Here is a 22,332-nt window from a genome sequence, read left to right as displayed (position 1 = left end):
TTTTTTTTTTTTTTTTTACTTGCCTTTTAGAATTTATTTAGCTATGCAAGATATCACCATATTCAGTATTTTTTATAATAAACATGTCTAGTCAAAGAAAGCATTAATGAAGCAATTCCCCAAATAAAACAGCCCATCATATCTGAGTTGCAGCAGAGAGAAAGTGTGGTCTTTGTAGTTTAATCAAGATCACAAGACTTGTTTTGAGCGTCTGTCATCTTTAATTTTACGGCACTTCATTTCAGAGTGGGACTGCCAGGGTCACATGCAATTAAAACACAGGCAAGATTTGTCTTGTGAAATCTTAACATAAAAAGTAATGTGTTACTCTATTTTAACTTTTCTACTGAACTCTGTGAACTCACTAATTACTTTTCCCCCTCTTGTCACCTTTTTGATACGACATGTATTTTATAGAGGAGATAGAAGTTTGGAGCTTTTTTTTTTTTTTTTTTATATCATGCATATGATTGAGGATAACAAAATTAAACTGGAGAAAAAAGGAAATGTATTTTTCAGAAATACATTTTTAGAAATATCTGAGCATTACTGCTTCAATTACAAAGGGACTGGAGGATCAAATTCTAGGAAATAATGATTAATCTGCTTAACTAGGGCAGGTAGAAGCGTAATAGCAGACCAGGGATTTTAGTCAGGCCAATCACACAGACTGTAGTTTATTCTCTTGAGTGGGGTGACAGGGGAAGGGTAAAGGGACTTTAATGTGGTGGGCCATGAGAAGCACTAAAAGCTGGTATCTGTGTAGCTTCTTTATAGCTTTAGCCCGGTTGTTGCATCGTAGTGATCAGTAAATTGCATGGACCCTTATTAACCTTATTGATAAGGAGCTTAGGGAAGTCCCATTCAGTCCAGAATATATTCTTCTTTTTGTTCTCCTGTCTGTCTCGGTTTGCAGTCCCAGTCTCTTTGTACAGAAATCCTTTATGCTGCACCTCAAAATTCTGTGCGAGTGCTCTGCTCATTTAAGTTGGAGCAAGGGAACTGCGGAGCAGAAAGGGTTGGAGTACACATGGGGCCACAGGCCTATTTAAATATAGCTGGGACACCTGGAGAATGTTTGAAAAATTTCTTTTAAAGAATCTTTTATATTGTTCTTCTTTCAGTGCAGCTGGGGTCTGTGGGGATCAGGGGATTATTTTTGATACCTGTCTAAAAGAGTTATGTCTACACTGATTTCCATCCCTTGCTACTAATTAACCTTATTGTATACAGGAAACAGTCTATTTAATACCTGCATTCTTTCTGTAATGCCAAGTAAAATGAAATCTAGTGTGAAATCTAGTTAGCATTTGCCTTTTTGAAGTCATTTTTGAGTTTCCAGTCCTGGTGACTGTGACCTCAAAACTGAAAGCTATAAAAATGGCCCCAATTTCAGCTCAATGGGAGATCCTTGAAGATTCCCCATTCACCTGGACTTCCACGTGTAGTAAACTGCCCATCTTGGCACTTAAACAGCGTTTTCCCAGGAACCATCTATTTCTGGGTCACTCATGGCCCTCCCTGCGAAACACATATTTTCCTGCAGTTCCTCTAAGTAAAGGGGTCTCCTCCTTTCTGCTGGAAAGATCACACTTTGACTCTTTCAGTGCACAGAGACTTATAAAAATTTAAACAGCAATGGTAAAAAATGATACATTAAGGAGAACAAGGAATGATGATTAAAAAATGTTGCCAACAAAGGTAGAGGATGGTGAAGAACAGCTAGGTGACTTGAGATGGATTTTCGCTGGAAAACAGAGGGCAAAAATGTGGGATACGGACTGTATTTTAAGTGCCTTTTAAAGCCAAAACATTGATTTTGATCATGTCTGCTCCAACATGCAGATATAGGAGTTCTTATCATACAGTGTGGTCTTCGAAAAAAATATTCACTAAAATTAATTTTCGTATGCATTTCACCAAGAAATGTTCTTCTGGATGTTGTAAGGCTGAAGGGAACCCTATGGCCCTGCATTCTCTGTAGATCCCTAAGTACATCCCCAATTAAGTGTACACTAAAGGCAGAATTTGATTTCTTTTTTTAAAATTTATTTATTTTAATAGGAGATTGTTTCACTTCGTGTGAGAGGGCTCAGGTTATGTGTGTGAGTTGTTCTCTTGCGGACAGGCCATCAGCACGAGTTTTGGAGTCTTTAACAACAAAATTATGAAGATAGGGACTTCATTTAGTACTAAATTTGCTTCATTTAGTACAAAATGAAGATCTCAAGAACAGCGCTAGTCAAATCAAAGGACAAGGATAAATAAATAAAAACAACAAAACTTTTAAAAACTATATACCAATACTGACAACATAGATACTAAACAAAGGTTGGAATTGCTCATTTGAATTAAAGCTCAGTGGAAACACCAAAGGAATAGGTGTTGATATCATTGTTTATCATTGTTGATATCATTGTTTATAGTCTATTTGGGAAGAATGAGAATGTTTCTAATCCTGCTGTGGCTTGTCAGATAACTTGGCTATTGGAAATGGTGCTTGATGGCAGAAATATAGTCTTATGGGCTTGAAGCACAGTGAGTACCTACGTGTCCCTCCCTGTGGCTATGTGGCCACAGTGACAGGAGCGAGGATCCAAGATTTGTTTCAAGGAGACTGAAAGATACCCCTGAATCTCTCTGTATATAATTAATCCTCAAGAAAAGGGAGAGATTTTTTTTTTCCCATTTTTTTCCCATTTTCTGTTTTCCTTCTGTTTCCTTTATTTTATACTTATTTTGGTCAATAAAGCAACATTCATTTATGTTTTACACTATTCTTGTGAAAACACTGTTCTTGTAGTGCAGCCTTCCTGAAAACAGCAGAAATAATCTGGCTTAACTATAAAAGATTTTATTATTATTATTATTTTCTTCTTCTGCCTTTCCTACTAAGCTCCTCTGCAAAACAGCTAGAAATTTTCATTTTCAAAACATTAGTACAGCAAATTGCCATCTTTCTGTGCATGGCATTCTCTATGTACTCATCATCTGAATGATTCCGGATCACTCTCTGGCAGCGTGAGTCACAGCATGCCCTCATGCCTGCCTCTTTTTCAATTATATCTAAGAGGAAGACTGCTGGAGACCCATTTTTTTTCATCTTGCACTGGACCCCAAAAGTGCCAGATCTCATTTCAATATAATATTATGACAGTATGATAAAATGGATGTTAACAGGACACTGACTAATATGATCCGTGGAGAAATGATAGAACAATACCATATTGGGCAGATTGTATTACTAATGTACTTTTTATGGACACAAAATTCCTTTTTAAATAGGGTCCTAAGATTTTATCCTTCTTTCTTATGATGCTAGGTGGTGTTCTAAGACATTCTGCAGCAGCACTGAAATTTTTGCATTCTTAAATGAAATACATGTATTTTATTTTATCGTAGAGCTACTTATATCACTCCCAATTTACTAATGAAACTTGGCATTCAAATGACTCATCAGCATGTAGTGCAAAGCATAAAAATAGATTAATGTAGCATACGTTTCTTTACCCATAAAAAAGCACCTTCATATAATCTCTGTGCTGTCTTATTCAACAAAAAGTATGTCATTTCCTTCCCGTAGCAGGTTGAGTTAAAAATGAGCTAAATGTGTGAGAAAGCCATTACTGCACTAATGAAAAGCTCGATACTGTTTGAATTTTTCATCATGGGATATTTGTTCTGCAGCACACAGCACTAATATTTACTGTCACTGGTACTGTATGCACGGTAATTAAGTTACAGTCATCAACGTGGTGGATGTTAAGCAAAGATGTTCCTGTGCAAGCTCGGACCTCATTCGCAGACATTTCCCATGAAACAGAGCTTCAGATGCTTGTAGGTTTGAATGATGGAGAGGTGGGAAGAGACAAAAGGTTAAAAAGATTTTGGTGTCTGATTTTACTGCAGTTGGACCTCATGGTGGGAGCATCCTTGCCCAGTGCAGTTACATGGTGGTCGTCTATCCAGAAGGGAGCCAGTTCAGCCAGGCACGTAGATATTAAAGTTTACCATGACTGGATTCTCTCTTTTTGTACTTAGTAATGTAATTTCTATACAGGAAGGGAGACAGTCGTCCTGGTTTCATGCGATCTGTACAACCACAAGACTGATAAAAGCAGCCTCAGCTCCTTACTGACTGATCCATGACTGCCTAAGGCAAACCAACACCACCATGGCTGCTCTTACTCTAGCAGACGGACCGAGGTTACAAGAAGATGTCTTAGCAAATTCATTATCCTCATTGCAAGTATGGACGGTGATCTTGTCTGCTTCTGCCGTGGTGGTAAGATGGTGCTGAGGGTGCTCTTGTTCATTCAGCCCGTAGCTCGGCAAGGGGCCAATGAACCACGCAGGGCTTCTTTATGGAAAGAAATCTCTTTCCATAAGCATAGTCTCTTCAGAGGGCACCAGAAAATCTGGAACATGCCAAATATCCAGATCGATCCAGCTTTTCCCTGCCAATTGGTCTATCCATTTTGATAGTGTCCTCTCCTCCCGTGCTTGCTTTCCCCACCACTTAATGGTGCAGGCCGCATCTGGGCTATTTTTGACACAAGTTGGACATGAGTTCCTGGAGATAACTGTCAGACACATCTGTTATTTTGTACATCTTTTATTTTGTACATGTACACGGTATAAGTTTAAGTAAATCGGAGACCTGTTCAGAGCTATCTAAACCTCAGGAACCTCTGGCATGTTTACGGCCAGATGAATTTCTGACAAATCCCACAGCTTTCTTTTGCCATTAGGTGGGCACAGAAAGTCCCGAGACCTGACTGTGCGGCGTCTGTCACCCCTACTACTGGAGTCAGCAAGTCCAGCAGGAGCATGTCCTAACGGCAGAAGATTTACCCCCCCACACCACATTATGCTTGGCAAGTGGCCTGAGACAGATGCACACTTGCTCCTTAATTAGTTAGTTTTTTCCTTCCTATCCCACAAGTTCTCCTGGTGGCTTCCACAGGAGAGTGGCTGTAGGAAAGGCTACTTGTGACCCCGGCAGCCTCGCAAAGTGCACTTGAATTACAGCAGAAAAAGACATCCCAACCTGATATGTGAGTGATAGATTCCTTCTGCACTGGGGCATCCTTGGGGTCAAATGCTCAAAATCTTTTATGAATGAATCCCCAGCTGTACAGATAAGAAGGGATTAAAAAAGATTTTGTCCACAAGGTAAAATCTAAGGTTTGGTTGTGTAGAAAGTATTTGGGCTCTGAAGCAATTAAGGCTTTATGTGAGTCAATAGGAATCTCTGCATCCCAGAAAGACTTTTTTATGGAGTTTCTTGTAATGCCAGCCACTGCAGGGCTGCCTGAGCAGAAGGTACAGCACTCTCCCGGCTTGGCCTGCAGCCCTTTCAGCCACAGATATCAAGGTTCACCTCTTTTCCCTACTTGTTACAAAGCAATATTTTCCTAGCATCTGATGATGATCTCAGGGAAAGATGGCATTACTTCTGAGATGCAGCCTTCACCTTTATTTGCATTTAACAAATTTCTGTAGGAGCACCAAAAACACTCTATTTTAACAGAAAAAAAAAAACATAACAAAAAAGTAGTAAAAATGAACAGAAATGTTGTTCAGTAATGATATGGGTCACATGTATTGGCGGAAAATGGAAGAAATATTTTAATTTAGGATCTTTCTACTTTAAAGCATACCATGCCCTTGATCCCTCCCAACAAATTTTCCTAGCTTCCTAAAGCCATTTGGGATATTATCTGAGAACTAGATTATTGAGGACCTATACTCTAGGGAGAGTATTTCCAAGGAGGTTAACGTTACCTGAAATACAGGAATACCCTTCCTTGAACCTAGTATCTTGTGTCCTGAGGGTCCAGACACATGCTCAGGTAGAAGGCAACTGGAGGATCAGAGTCACTTCTATCTCCTTTATCCATTACTAGGACTTCTACTTGACAGAGGAAACTGGCTTAGATTAGGGGAAAAAAACAGTTTGCTCTATCAGTAGCTGCTCTGTTTCTTCCAGATGATGAAAAAAGAGGCCTTTGTCCTCCCTCTTGTCTGCTCACACCCTATTCAGCCATCACAGAGGATGAGTAACTCATAACATCTCACATCTTTTCCATCAGTGCTTGTGCTTAGTCTGCCTGAGCCACTTAAAAGCCCCAACTTTTTAATGTATTAGTTGGAGCTAATGTGCTTCCTTATGGGCTCTCAAGAACGGGAGAGCCTTTGTCCCTGTGCCGGAGGCTTTCTGAAGATGGAAGCACATATGGGGCAGGAAAACACACACTCAGAAAGCTCACCAGGTCCTAGTTCGATTTCTCGTGTTTTGGGGAGGGTGTTCAGTTGTCCAGCCAGGGAGATGTTTTGATTTCAAAAACCATTCTTTTCTTCCCCTTGTTTTGGGAAATGAGAAAAATATATAAAAGCATGTTATTAATAAAACATCTATTATGCCCATGGGAGAGAGGTCCTTCCGTGTTGTTCAGATGGCATGTTTGTTGTTGACGTCTCTCTTTTCTCTGAGTATGCACAGAACCCTGAAATCCTTTTACATTTTTAATAAGATTATTTCTTTTTTTTTTTTTCAATCTAGTACAAGAAAACCACATCTGCAATATGCATACTACTCTCTAAAACTGCAGCGTCAGAGGGAAAGCATTGACAGTGTTTTGGCTATCTGCGGTTCAAGGCGGTGACGTGAGAAAGAATGATACCAGCGTCCTTGAGAAGGTGCTTGTGTTTTGCACCTCAGGACATGTTTAAGGTACCTGAGTTTCAGTTCTCACATTTGAGGTGAAGCATGTCAAAAGCACAAGATTTGGAATTTGGTTTGCTTTCCAACAAACAGTACTTGGGAAACCTGCATCAACCAATGTTGTTGTGTTGCTTTGTCTGAACGTGAGCGTCTTATGGGGTCAGGCAATCATCAGCCCGATGTTCCTGCAACACTGCATGTCCCGGGTGGTAAAAGGGGTTAGACGTGGATTGGATCAGGGATTAGAAGATAGGCTTTTGTCGTCTGAACAGCCAGGAAATTGCCGTTAGCCATCAGCCTGACAGAGCCACGTCTATCAGGAAGAGGGCTACAGTGCACACATGCAGGTGGTTTTGCTGGGGTACGTGTATACATTGGGCATACCCAAGGCATATGCAGAGCATGTGCCATACTTTTTGTCATTGCTATTATTACACATACAGATATGCTATTATCATCCCCATGGGAAGGCTGAGGCCTCCCTCAGCTGCTCCTGCTCCTTGTGTTTTTGGTCAGAGCACGGGAGAAGACCTGCTGCTGGGTAGTCTCCTCCCATCCTGCCTTCCCTCTTGCTGACCCTCAGGGCTAGTAATGCTCCTGACTGGGACTCCAACCAGTGCAAGGTGAGATAGCCACCAAGGAGGAACCAGCAGCACCAAAATGTTGTATGGATGGACCAGAATAACACTTAAGTCCCCAAATTCCCTTGTGAATCTGGTCCATTGGGAGTGTTAAGGACAATGCAGTTATTCAGTGCAGAGGAGCAATCAAATACAAACAAGCAGCTTGATTCTTTAATGGGCTGAAAAGAGATCAATAAGGAAAATATTAAGGATCCTTGGATCCTTTCACCATGAATATTTATTTTTTGTTTCAAAAGGGCAGAATAGATACACAGAGCATCCAGTGAAAGACAAAGCAAGTTATAAGAGGTGTGGCAGATCTTCCATGCAAGGGAAGCTTAAATTGATTAAGAGACAAATGAGAGGTGATATGTTAGTGGTATATAGGATAGTGAATTGCCAGAAGAGGTCAGTCAGACGATCCTATTTAGCCTTTCCCATAAATCAAGAGCAAGTGGAGTGCCATACAATAATGCTAAAAGCTAATGAATTTAAAAGTGATACAAGTAAAATATTTTCTTACATGGTGCATAATTAACCTGGGAAATTCATCAGATACCATTAAGACAAAGAGCCTAGCAGGACTGAAAATGGATAATAAGTGACAGAAACTACATAAAGATAGAAATGTATACAGGGCGTTTAGACATTTACTTAAAACCATTTGCTGCCTGGGGCTGCAAAAAAAACATCCCCTGTGGGAAAGCAAGAGGTAATGATTGGACTCCTTGCATCTATTTCACTGCAGTGGGCAGGCTGGAGCTGAGTAGTAGGCTGGTGAACTGCTTTCGATATGGTCAATATGATCACTTGTGTTTTCCAGAGCAGAGGGCACACCTCCACCTACCCCAAAGGGCAACCAGAAAATGTCCAAAAAGCTTCTGAGCTTCTGAAAAAGCTTCTGAGCTTCGAGCCAATATAGAAATCATGGGTGGGGAGGTGGCCATGTGTCTGGGAGATAAAAGGAGTGGCTAAGAGACTTATGGATGGGAGCTGAGCATGGGAATTGTGTTTTGATGCAGGCGAAGGAGAATCATGTGAAATTTATGAGTCTGCCTTTTATTAACTGAAATGTGCTCTAAAATGGTGGTGTTTTGTGGGTAATTAATTGGCGTGCATTCTGAACTTGCAGTGTTTTATGGTCCCTCTTAAACTTATTAAACAAAGCTGTCAGCTTCTACTGAAGGTGTAAGATACTGCCCCAGGTTTTACAGCGTGCGTGTAGCTTTTTGGAGGTGCATGGCCAGGCTGCTCTGCAGCATGGCAATAGGTTCCTGCACTTCTGAAGCATCTCTAAGGGTTTAAGGGTAAGAGCTGACTGCTTGCAACAACCCCAGTGCAGTACTATACGGGTGAATGAAGAGGAAGCAAGGGGGTAAAATATAAAAATTCTGGAAAAAAAAAGGAAAAAAGAAAAAAAGAAGAAAAGAATGTGGCTGAATAAAATGAGAACTAAACCACAGTGTTCTCCCTTGACATGGCTGGCTCTGTGCTTCAGTTTCTCACACGACCAGTAGTGGTATTGGATCCTTAGTTCTCCAGTCTTGAGTTTTGGGAGCTCTGGTCTTTTTAACTCCAATATATACTTTACAAAACTGATGTGAAAACTCATGTTTTCTATGTAATATAGAATCGTGTCTTTCTAACAGGGATCCTCGTACTTCGTAAGGATAAGGAAAAACAGTGAATTAATTCATGTAGTTTTTCAGGTACTTTTGGATATATGCAGCTGTTGAGTGTAAAAATAACCTGTGGTATATTATTATTGTTATATATATAATTGGCACAAGGATGTGATTGCTGTTTTGATAGCATCCTGTAAGCATTCCCTTGGTGAAGCCTGCTGACTATCAGGGGCTCCAGAGCTCAAGCAGCAAAGGGTTTGTTTGCTCCTGTCCTCAGCAGACCACTTGCTGGAGATGTTTCTCTTGTGTTGCCCTTGCTCTTTAGGGAAGGTTTTTCTCTGTTGTCTGAAATGAGTGCTAGGGAAGGTTCTTCTGTTCTGCAAAACAAGCATTGCCCTGGGTCCCATTTTTGCATCCTGGAAAAATCAGAATTTGTTATTGAGACCTGCATCCATGATTGCGCTCAGCTTCCCCGTGCTCCATGTTTCCTTTACGAAGCAGGAATGCAGTGCACAGGAACCTGCTGTGCAGTGATAACATGTGTGTTCCCCGAGGCTTGCCTTTCAGCCTCTTCTGAGAATTAACCATGTAAAATCTATGTGCTGCCCGATTACAGTGGTGGGTGATTGTGGTCCCAACTTCTTGCTTTCTTCCAAACTCAACCCGTGGTCCATATACTCTGTAGTAATTGAGTAGCTGAACTCCTTGAGTGCCTTAGGTTGGATTGCAGTCTTTGGCTCCGTTGCAACATGAGCTGCTTACAGAATCAGACTGAATGGTACCTGCACTGTAGCTGGCCTAGCAGAGAATTAAAGAGCTATTAAGATATATATTGCTCTGTGCATGTGTATATATATATATATATTTACATACATATATATGTAAATAAAAAGAGAGATGGGAATGTGTTCAGGGCAGTTTACATGTCTTCTAGCTCAGCAAGATCAGTCTGTCTTATTCTGTTTCTCAGAAATTCTGTTTTTTCAGTTGAATTTCTTGAGTAAAAACTGACAATTTTCTTGTAAAAGCACAAACTTCAGTCAGTTAATTTTTTTTTTCCAAACGAGAAATACTCGTTTTAGTTCCATTACAGATCTCCTTCCAATGTCTTGTTTTACTGCAGAAATCCCAGTAATTAGGACAGCTGCCTTTTCACACCAGTTTGAGTAAAAGCTGATTTTTATAGGGAGAAGATGCAGATAAACACAGGGATTCTTGGACAAATAACTCTGCTGCATTCTCAGCCTTCATTTTTCTGATTGTTTGCTAGTAATAGTGACAGCTCCTTGCTTAAGTTATTTGAGATTTTTCTCAAACTGAAGCCTACACCTGAAGAAAAGGTCTTCTGCAAGTCTAATTTTGGCACACTAAGGACTTTGAGCAAAAGTTTTACCAATTCGTAGCAAATATTGTTATAAGCACTACCTGCAGGAGAAATGCAGGCCCAGTGTGATACAGGCCCAGTGGTTTGCTCATAGTGGATGGAGACCGGACTTGGTCACTTTGGGGTTTTGGAAATGGACGTGTCCAGCTGCTTTCTGGCCCTGGGGGCTGATGTCCAGAGCCATGGGGCTGGATCTTTGACTTTGACTAACAGCGAAGACAGTAATTTTCCCCCCTGTGTTCAGGTAGATATTCAGGACAGGGAAAATCTGGGCTCTTGGGGACACGAGCATGTTGGTGGCAAGGCGTGGTTGGTCCTTTCTGTTGTTTGGACAAGAAAAAGGGTAGACATCTGCTGCACACCCCAGACACGTAGGCTTCTCTGGTGAGACCCACTTGTGTCCTCCCAGAATCAGCTAGCCACATATCAGACTTCTATCTTTAACAAAGCATTTAATAGAGAAGTCACCACATTTGTGCAGAACTCACGTAGGCACCCTTGAAAACAGAAGAAAGACCTGTATGTCTAAAAGTTTGCTTGTATTTCTTTTTTTTAAATCTCAACCAAACCAGTTGATCTTATAAAAAGATACAGCCTCATTTCATAAGCCTTTTCTTGCTTATAAAAACAAGAGGAGTCTCCATGCTCCAAAGAAAGCTTAAAGGAAGATTAATTAATTAATTAAGAATCTTTTCTTCTGAGTGCAACAGGATCCAAGTAACAAGTGAACTTTTCATTTCCAGTAATAGCAGAAATTACTTCAATAGCATGATTGTGAGCACCCGTGGGGCCATAATGTGAATGGTCTTTATTAAGGAATAGACTGAACTTCTGACTATCTTTCTTCTAGTCATTTCCACAGGCTATAAACAGCGCCTGGTTTGTTGCTATTAAAAGAGTCTAAAGAAGACGATACTGAAAAGCATTACTGTTTAAGTACTCATGGCTTGACATGAACATGAAAAATATTTTCTTGAAAGTGAAGTGAATTTGGGTTCTTCAGAATGTTAGGGTTTCATTAGGAAGCGGGTATGTTGAATACTTGTGATATAGTGGGATAGTATTTTGTTTTTATGTTTTTCATTTTAATTGCTGGTCATTACCCCTCTGTTTCGCTTGATTTTTTTGGACATTCCAGTCCGTGGGAGGTCAGAAAATATCATGGGGCCAGTGGGTTCAAACGCTTTTTATGTTTTCTTGGTGGTATTTTCTGCCCATTTTAGTACCTGATGAAAGAGCCTGGTCTTGGTTAATGATCAAGCCTCATTATGTATTTTTTCCATAAATGACTGCTCTGAGGAGCAACCTTTCCTGAATAACACGGTATTTTGTAAAATGATGCTAAGTAAAACTGGAGTAATCCATGATCTGCTGAGGTGATACTGAAGACATATCTCTTGTGCACAGCAGACCTATGCATTAATCCTATGTTTTGGGGTCTTTAATTGCTTTAAATATTTGCTTCTAGATCTGTGTTTCACACATCTTATTTACATGGTTTATTTTTCATTTTGTGAACAAATCGATAACCAGACAGACTCTTTACCACACTGGATTAGTTTTATTTATTCTCTTTGAACTTGATTAAAAAGCTGTCAAACATAAGTCTACATTTTATCAGCAGAATACTTTTACAAAACAGGGTAGGAGATGTGTATAGCTGGAAACATACATTTCAAAATGAAACAATATTTGATATATTCTAGACAGTTACCCTTTTGTTTATCCATGACAACTGAAACTAACCATCAAATGCATAAATTGATTCAAGTCTAGCCAAGTAATCCTAAGGGCATATGAAAAGGCTTTTTTTAAAGTTCTTTCTAGATGAATTTAATGTAGTTCACCAATAAAGCATCCTCAGGAGCACAATACAAATGCTACAGAACATGAGATAGCTGGGGAAAGCGGGCAGATGTACAGTGTGATGAAGAATCAAAATGGATGTTACATTAAAATGAGCAGTCATGCAATGTCTTCATTTCATGTACTGCATTTAAGTAAAAACGCCAAAGTTCCAATTTCTTTTTTTTTTTTTTAGGCACTGTTATGCAAATAGTGAGAGACCGTTGTTTATTTTCTCTTCGTTTCTTTTTCTTTTTTTTTTTTTTTTCATAATTTGTTTAAATGTATTAAATGCATTCCTTTTTAGAACTCCTGGAGTAGGGGAATTGTTTACGTATCATGTCTTTAACTTTCAGTACATATCAAAGAGAAAGGTAAATTATACTTGGATTACCTAGATAAAATGTGGTATCTGTATTAATTTGTTGCTTTTTATTCCATTTTCCACCAGTCTCCTCAATTACCATTTGTCTTTCTGTGCCATTGCATATGTTGGTAAAGAGCATTTTCTATGGTCCGTGGCCATATGCTGTATGCTCAGCTTGCAAAAAAAATGACACTTGGAGTGCTAGCATAATGAAACTCTCAAAGGGTTAATGCAGAATACATATAGGCAAATGTTGACAATATTTTTTATTCCAATGTTTGAAAATTAAACACAAAATCATCATTAAGTTTTCACAAAATGAGGCATCTGTCACTTGAAAGAAAAAGAAATATTTCAGAAATATGTTTACAGAAATGTAAAAATATTAGACATCAAGACAGATGTGAACGTTTTCAATAACAGGCCCTGTCTGTCAGTCTTCCTCAGAGACGAAGATCTTGCTGTACTCACTCAACATAAGTTCAACTATCTGGTTTTGGTACAGCATGTGGACCGCCATGTTCCCTGTCTCCTTTTCAGGTCTAAGGAGTGTTGGTCCAAACACAATTCCTAAGCTTTGTGTTGACATAAGATTCACGGATTCCTTGGCTGCTATCCTGTTGACGAAAGGAAAGAATTGGTTAAAAAAGAGGGATGTCAAAGGAGTCGCTATTGCATTAGAAGTATACAGAGGCACTTTCCATTTTTTTTTTTTTTTACTGATTCTCCTACCATGGATGTTTGGTTGGTTGAGTTAGCAGAAAGGAAGAAAAGAGGGAGGGAAGGGATGACTTCTGCCAACCTGATGAGCAATGAAAGGAGATGGAAGTCTAAAGCCCAGCCTACAATTCACTTATATCAGGGTACTGTTGGCTGCTGCTTTCCGGTGACTGAGCATTAGTTCATGTGTGTGCTGTAAGGGAATAATTTCTGACCTCATACATTTAAATACCGAAAATAGGGGGTGCCCTATATGTTAATCAATACACTGAATCAAGCACTGTTGGTGCTAACAGTTTTGGTGGCTTCAGGGAGAAGCCTCCCTGCTTCTTGTAGCATGGTCTCCTGCACTGAAAGAGTTGGGTAAATATAAAAGGACCCTTAATATAAAGCTCATATGAAACACATTCCTTCTGCTAATTTAAATGCAATAAAGTTAGTATGCTCTGAAATGGATTGTGAAATTTATATAACTAAAGACTTTTGCATGCCTTATCCTGACACAAAGTTTCTTAAGAGACACTGAGACCACATACCTTAATGGGATGACTTAGAAAATAATGGTAAGGATTATAACCTTTGATATCTTTATTACCCACAAATTATGAGAGGGGGACCATTATTATTAAAAGTTGATCTTTTGTCTGTATTAAGACTTAATATTCTTGTGGAAATGACATTAAGGATTGAGAAGTCTGGTCTAAGAACAATATAGGTTTAATGGATGGAGTTTAGGTAGGCAGTTTCGCATAAATCTCTGCGGCGGTGAGTATGAACTAAGTAGAAATCCATTTTCTTCCACCCTCCAGAATATATAAAATATCCTAGGCTGGAAAGACTAGTAAATGAAGATACGTATTTTACAAATAAATTACACAGCTTTACAAGGATTGTGAACTAAATGTAACGTTAATATGTAAATGTTTGAATTTATGGCTGCTTCCCTAACTGGTTAGTTTTAACTCAGATATTTCAAGTGTACAGTTGAAGCCAAGTCCTGCTTTCCACCTTCTCTCCCTATTTGTCACTCATTCACCTTTTTAAAGTCCAGAAAGCAATTTAAAAATCATCATAGCTGTCTCTGTTTTGCTATACCTATTACTGAATTGACAGCAATCTTAACTGTAAGTGAAAGAAACTTCATAAGGCTTGGGTTCAGGCACTTAAAAAAGGTTTCTTTCATGTTCGTGGGCGTTCGTTGCACAGCAAAGAGTATCTTCTTGTGGATTTCTGCCAATCTTGTCATTTACCACATTCCTTGAACATTGATGCTCATGGATTTTTCCATATTTAAATAGGAAGCATTACTGAGTTCTGCCTCATGCTTGTAACCGTGGTGTCCATTGCACAAAACACTCTCCATATGGCACTAATCAGATTGGCTTAATTATTTGTTTCTTAAAATATAGCATCTTTACTATAAATTAAAAAATAATTATGTTTCCTCTGTGGTAAGATTAACATATCATCACTTAGGAATCCAGAAAGTCTCAAAAATTAGTAGTTTTGTTGCCAAATGACTGTGTGGGCTTCTGATGGACGTCACACATATTTATCACAATTAAAAAAGTTTGTCACAGGGATGGCAAGGTTATTTTCCTCAATGCTACTTATGCAGAAGGACATACATGGAGTTTGAGGTGTCCTCGTGAGAAGGACTTGTTTTTGTTGAGCTTGTTACATGCTAGAAGTTGGAAACCTTATAAAATATTTGCAGACGACGTTGGGCATAGGTAGAGATGTTAGTTCACCAGGGAAAAAATCCTATTCAGCAGCTCTATGGTTTTGCAATGAGGTGGTGTTGACAATGGACAGCATCAATGAAGCTGGATCAGAAAGACTTTGCAGGGAGCAGGAGGCCATGGACCATGGATGAGCAGAATCAGGGTAAAGAATGGTCGTGGTGGGGTGGGAAAAGGGCTTGATAAAGTGAAAGGAGAGGAAGGATCTGATTACGTTCTTCTGTAAAATTTGGAGCAAGATCATAGCATCACGTAGGTTGGAAAAGACCTTCCAGATCATCAAGTCCAACCGTCAACATGTTATTTCTGATGTGAATACAGAAAATGGAAGATGAATAGCCAATCCCACTGCCCTTGCCTGCCATGTTCTGAAGCAGAATAATTCCCTTTGCTTTCCCTGGAGATGCAATCCTGCACACAAAGACCTGTTTGAGTGGAGATGGTCTGCAATCACTCAGCTCTCAGGAGGTGAGGGTATGGCATGAAGCATGATGTTCATGGTGTGCATTGGCGATGGAGAGGAACCTGTTGTGGTGCGCTGACATGGAGCATGGCACTGAAAATATCCACACTTACAGGGAGGCAGTAAGTCTAACATTAGTTTAATAATTATTATATGGACAAAATCTCTTGAAAATTCTTCAGGTTTTCTATCTATTCTTGCAGTTGTACTTGTTTTGATGACCATAACAACAAAAAATTCTAAGCCAAGAAAACAGAATTACTTTTCAGGAAAGTCTCAGTAGTTAAATGATTTGTGGCAAAATACAGCTACTGGAGGGAAAGAAAGAAGGAATTCAATCCAGCCTGAAGAAAATAATTATGACTTTGGGACCTTATGCCATTTTAAATTACAAATATTTACCAATGAAATTCCATAACTGATGTTTTTTTTCATCTGTCCACACAAGGAAAAAAGTCAAAGCAAAACAAAAACAAATGTACACAATTTAAGCTGTTACTGTAGCTACTAAGTGAAACTCAGTTGTTAAAAGGGAAAAACCTTAAAAAATGGGCAAGAATTTCTTTTTCTGGCACAAAAAGAACAGAAAGAGTAACACACCGCTTAGAACATAAAAAGGAAAAGGAAATGCCAGAGCTACGTTTTGTCAAGCCTAACTGAAAGGAGCAATGATCTATCAATTTAAGATTATTTTAGAAACAATCTGTAATCCAGGCCTACAGATGTTGGAACCACATCAAGAAATTGCTGGGCATTATGGTGTGCAAGATTTTTTTCCCCCAAAATAAACAAACCAAATTGCTAAATTCAAGAATGGTGTAAGTCCTTAAAGATCACTAGTCAGGAGATATACAGAAAATACAGGTCTCATTATTAATAGTAATGAAATTAATGATGTATTAAAACAGCAGAAGTGTCTGATAGAAGGGCTCTAGTATCAATGGCAGATATATAAGCAAAAATACTTTATGCTTTGGCTGTTGCTAAGGCAACTGTAAGCTGGAAAGCGTGCAACTGAGAGCAGGGCAACCCTACAGCTGTGAGGGTCATGGTATGGTGAGTTTGGCTCTCCAGTTTCATTAAACCTACACTTTTCAAACTCTCTAAGTAAAATCATTATTAATTTTGACATTCGGAAAGCACACAGGATTATTACTTCAAACATACTAGGTGTTATGAAATGTTCTTCAAGCGTTTCTGTTCTGTAGAAACTACCAAAGAGAGGAAAGCATGTCAGTGGTGGCTCTGATTCCTCACCATTTTAATGTTCCTACTGCACATAAATAAAATATTCTATATTCTATAAAGGTGTCTTTAGGGAGGAAAACCCCAATTCAAATGGAACTGTCTTACTGTAAGCTGGAGAGCGTTTGAGGACAGAGCTGTCTTTTGCCAGATGAGAGGAGAACCGTTCCCTCCTACCTTCTTAGCCTTTTCCAGCTCACGAGGATTTGTTTGCTTAATGTTTGGGGCATTTCTACCCTTAGTAGAAACATTTTTAGACATGCATAGTACTCTTATACTCTTTAACTGCTCTAAATTATGTTCAAGGTTAACTTTTAAATAAGATGATCATGCTGCTCTTCCATGAACTAGAAATATTGCCTACGACTGAAGAGCAACACACTACAAAATGAGGGGATCAGAAAAGTAAGAAAGGATCATCTGGTAAAATACTATGGACCAGAATGGCAGTGTACGAAATGCAGTCCTCTGGAGTCAGCAGAGAACCAAGAGATAAAAGTAGGTTTTCATCTTACCGGAACTTTGACCACCAGCATTCTGCACCACATGTGGTTTAACTAGAGAAATCACTGTCCTGAGAGAACAAAACCAAGATCTAAACAGAGGCCAAGAAAGATTAAAGATACATGGGGATAAAGAACACTCCCCAGAAAGGAGAAACTACGTATTTGTGACATCCATCTTCTTGGCATAGCAAATAAGCCTACAGAATAGGAACAGACTGCCCTAGTGCTAGGAACCAGTGTCACAGCTCACCCAGGTGGAGAGTTGGGCTGGTTTGAGACATAAATTCCTGTGCCCTGCCTCAATGGGCCAAAGTCTGCGTGTTCCATTGATTCTCTCTACCAATGATTATCCTCAAATTAGCTAATACCCGTTTCCTATAGATAGTCAGTGGTAAGCAGATGTAATGTTTCAGCTTCAGGACTCTGCCTGGGGATGGCTCAGCTGCCTTCTTGGCTGAGTTTACTCACCTTGAATATAGCTCCTCTAACAGATCTTTTCACTGCACTGCTACTTTATGTGGTAGTTTTCTGACTTTTGCAGAGCTCCTGATCAATTTGAACTTGCTAAAATATGACTCTTATGATGAACAACGTTTAGCTCAACATTTTATGCTCCTCTCCTTCCCAAAAGCCGGTTCACGGGTTTTAAAAAACAACAGGTATTACATACTTCGCTTTAGTGACAAGACATTTGGGGAGAAATCATCCAAGCTTGAAATAAAATCTTTATTGAAAGCAATTCTACATCCACGCCAGTCAGATACATTGTATGATCAGAAGAGATGTCCCAGGGGAAAGCTTGGCGCAGTAGACAGGGTTGATTACTTGGACCTCCTGTCAGTTCTTAACTCACTGACAATGGCTGAGACATTCAGTACAACTTTGTTTCCTTTATTTGGAAGTAAAGTTAATATACTTACCTTAACTGTGCCAAATGTACTGGAAAATAACCTGATAATAAAACGTACCATCCTACTAAGTGATAATGTCTGTGTGTGTATAAGCACATTTTGGCAGGGCTTGTGCAGACAGGTTTTTCAGTGTTAGAAAAGAAGCCCAAGTACAAAATGATGCACAGATAATCCATTAGGTTTCTTCTGAGTGTACTATTTTTCCTTGTAAGTCCTGCTACATACTTTCCTGAGACACAACATATTACTGCAGCATCATTGTCTATTGTAAACTTATTTGAATTCAGCTATAGGGGTTGTTCTTTGTGTAAAACTTAAGTGTTTTTGGGTACTAAAAAGACAACTGAACTACAAAATTTGGCTTTGACAGTGATCCTAAGCCACAAGCAATAGGTGCCATTTTATAACAGGTCACAGCCTTGCAGAAATATCAATGTCCTGAGAACACACTGCTGCCAGCTTAGGACGGACACCAAAATGCATCTACTGTGGAGGAAGAGTTCATGGCTTGTGCACTTCTTAACCCCATCTTGAGAGACTCACTGAAATAATCAGTGGTTAAGTGAGCCCCTGATACCATAAGCTCTACTTAGGCAAACTGTTCAATTCATTGCACTGCAATGTAGATAAATGTAAAATTTAGTAATAAATTGGGATTCTTGATATTTTATGAATGCAAACTAAACCTCATTATTATTTATGTCCTGGCTTTATGGATGATTTGCTCAGTCGTATTACAGTGGTATTCACCAGCTGATGAAGCTAAGGAAAAGCAAACATTATCAGTTGAATTCCTGGCTTGTTTGTGAAATCTGTATACCTTGTTATGTGTGTGTGTAGAGGGGCTTTATGTGTGTACCTACAACCTGAGGTCGGTGCTTATTGTGGAGTTCAAAACTCCACAATGTCCGTCCTTTTCAGACTGTGCCATGGGGTTTCCTCCACAACAAGTGTACTGAATGCAGAGATCACAGTGCATTAATAGAGTTTTAAGCTATTTTCTTCTGCTGGTGTAAAATGCAAAGGCACTTTAAATTCCTGTTTCCTCCACAGGTTGAATTTGGAACAATAGCGATCTGAGACTGGAAACAGAGAAAGCAGGTCATGGTGTATGATACGTTACGAGAGGGGTCAGAAATAGTTCAGACATACTTAAGAGCTTGCTTTTGCTGAAAATAGCCTCGATGGCTCCTGGCCTACAGAAACTCCATAGGCTTCCTGTGCTCTGCAGCTGTGGGTTCATATTACATTTCTTTGGGAAAAATCCCTTCCCTTCAGTTGCTCTGGGACACAAGAATGAGCGCTCGATGCTGTCTTCTTCTGCAGACTGGCCTTTAAATCTGACCGTTGGGTGGCTATATTTAGTGTCTGGACAGCTGACAGGGACCCGCTGGAGAAGGGGCTTCCTCAGGGGATCCCCCGCATATCGTACAGCATGAGCCCTCCCTGGACGAACTGCCTTGGAGTCCAGCCCAAAACAAAAATCATAACTAAACTAGCTCCGAAGATCGGTTCACAGTTGGCTGAATAGACTCTGAAAAGCTGAAGAAAAGCATTTATTCTGGCTTACCCTGGTTTAATAAGAAAACAGTTTAAAATAAAGACTTTTCACCATTGGGTGAACTTTGCTACCTGTGTGACCTGCTTTCTGAAGAGCATGCGTGCTCACACCTCCCGGAGTACCCGTCTTGTGGAGAAAGTCTTCATTTTCCAGGTGACTCAGGCCAAGATCTAAAAACACATTTGGGTGTCTGAAGTGATGCAGGCAGAACGTGGGGGCCTGGCTCAAGAATGTGCTTTGGAAGAGGTCCCCTTGCTGCCTCCACACCCAGCTGTGGTCATACAAAGAGGACAGGGTGACTCGGTGCCTGCCTTGTGCCAAAGAAGGCCTCAAAACCACACGTGCTTCCTACCTTCCTTGTATAGCCCCATCAGGGAGCCAGAAGAAGAGGGAAGCATGGGTCAGATGCATTCTCCAGTTGTGTGTTAATCAATAATTGCATCTTGCCAAGTACATGAACAGTTCTGGGAACAGAAAGCAGGGCCAGCACTGCCATGCTAACAGATGCGCTCATTACAAGTTAGCAATTCCTGCCAGGGATTCTGCTGTCTCCTGGGCTTAGGACTATGCCATGTGCTCAAGTTCATGCCTCGATGAGGTGCCCTTTTTCCTCAGAGGCCCATAACTCAGGTCTACTCAGACTGCTCTAGGATACAGGCTTGTAGAGCGTAGTGGTGTTTGTACCATAACACTGAATGTCTCTGGGCATCCTGTCCCAGGTCTGTGGAGAAATATCGATCTGAACCCTCATTTGCTTCTCAGTCTCTGGTTCATCTCCTTTTTTTCTGGCCATTTTCTGAAGAAACTCCTGGTATGTGACTATGAGAGGATGGATACATCCCCATGTCTCCCTTTTGGAAGACCGACCAGCTGGGTGACACGCTAAGTTCTTCCATTCACTGACAAGCAGCACAACGCCCTCTCAGTTTGCCCCGGTTCTTAATTTTTTTTTTTGTGACTGACTGCAAACTGGTTCTGACTAATGCTCGTGAGACTGGAGGGAGGAGGAGAGCTGGCCAGCCCGTGCTGCCACGGTGGAAGTTGCCATCAAGCCTGCAGCTTGCCTCTTTGGGAACAGCCACTTCGTAGGAGCCAGCTGAGGGCCATGAACTTTCCTAAGGAGCATCTCAGACTCCAGCTGCAGCTCTGCTCACAAAGCATTCGTTTTTGCCTTCTCTGGGACCCGTGTAGCAGCATATATATCTCAAACAACAGCGAGCCCCTCTCTAAAGCCACACCACCACTGCAAGCACGAGTCTCTCCCTAGGGAGAGGATGGGAGAGAACAAAACCACCCGGGACAGATGTTAGGCAGATGCTAATGCACTTCTTAGAGGTGTTTGGAAAGTGGAGTGATAAAGGCAGTGTGAGACTAGATAGAATAATATATGTTCAGATGGAAATATAATGCATAGACCCCTTTACTGTATTTTTGGCTGATGATGTAACTTCTGCTATGTTTTTTTTAATTCTATTTCCTTTTTTATTTTTTTTTTCTTTTTTCTGCAGAGCTACCAGCTTCTTGTAAAACACAACCTGTCAGAGGTCCTGGCTCTGCTTGCTTTTGTGGCCTGTGTAGCTCAGAAGGCAACAGATAGTCTTATATGAATAAATACATATTTAACTTTTAAGATTGCTTATTTTTATTTTTTTTTTTAATTCAAGAATGCCTTAAGCTACATTTCCTTGTAATATTAAAAATAAAAAGCAGTTAGTAACAATCTCCCTTAAATCAAGAATTATAAATATAGAACCTTTATCATCGGCACAGCACATCCAAAAATGTCTTTGTAAAGTAAATCAAATTATATGAGTTAATTGATTCCAGGCAACATCAGCAACTGCAGGTGGAAACTGAATAACAGGATGTTTATTAATGAAGGACTATTAATCAAAATTGACAATATCAATTCCTGTTTCTTTTATTTGAATTCTACCTGCAAAATCCATGGAGATACTGGCTGAATGTTTAAATAAAAATTTAAAGGTAAAGAAAATACTAGCACTTGGGATTTTAGCTTTAGATGTAGGGCTATTTGTTTAAACAGTGAAAGGATATCCTAAATCCAATTTGACAGGCAATGCCAAAGATGCCAGTGGTAATTAATTAGCACTTAATTTAGACCACAGAACAACAGGATATGGAATTGGTGCTCAGTGCCATTTCCCCTTAGGCTTCATCTCATGAGGGTCAGGAGTATGGCTGTTGCATTGAAGGTCAGTAAATAAATTGGGGGAACACATTGACACTGGACTTTTCATGATAGATATCCTTCACCCTTATTACTGCCTCTGGCTACCGCTGATGAGAAAAGGGCTGCAATTGTTCTGTGAAGAGTGCTGTACACAAGCCTGAGCTGAGCAAGGTGGCGTTTGGACTTGCGCCTTGCTCAGTAGTCGTGCTGGATGCTCTCCGTGGATCGAGAGCTCTGTCAACTTGGTGTCTGGGCTGGAAATAAACTTCTAACTGTAGCACAGAAAGCCTGAGGAACTCTGACAGGCGAGAAAATTCACTTAAAAGCAGCCCTTAAGTTTGCTAGATTTGAGAGCTTAACTTTAGATTAAGCATAATTAAAATCAATGGAAGATTTTAAAGGGGGGTTAGAAACTAGGT

The 22,332-nt window shown here is 40.0% G+C and overlaps 1 protein-coding gene and 1 long non-coding RNA gene across 7 annotated transcripts in view; one reads left to right on the top strand and one right to left on the bottom strand.

The window, feature by feature from the left end:
• LOC121071863 overlaps positions 1–22,332 on the top strand; it is a 90,098-nt gene that overhangs the window by 54,393 nt on the left and 13,373 nt on the right. The window lies entirely within an intron of this gene.
• Positions 11,901–22,332, bottom strand: part of ARHGAP15 (Rho GTPase activating protein 15) — a 332,536-nt gene continuing 322,104 nt past the window's right edge. For all 5 annotated transcript variants that reach the window (XM_040560622.1, XM_040560623.1, XM_040560624.1 and 2 more), the window contains one exon: positions 11,901–13,188. In XM_040560622.1, coding sequence (XP_040416556.1) covers positions 13,005–13,188 — 184 coding nt within the window. In that variant the 3' untranslated portion in view covers positions 11,901–13,004. The remainder of the gene's footprint in view (positions 13,189–22,332) is intronic.

This window comes from Cygnus olor, chromosome 6 (genome assembly GCF_009769625.2).
Source record: "Cygnus olor isolate bCygOlo1 chromosome 6, bCygOlo1.pri.v2, whole genome shotgun sequence".
Taxonomy (NCBI): domain Eukaryota; kingdom Metazoa; phylum Chordata; class Aves; order Anseriformes; family Anatidae; genus Cygnus; species Cygnus olor.
Note: the sequence above shows the minus strand (reverse complement) of the source record. Positions and strands in the feature narration are given on the sequence as shown.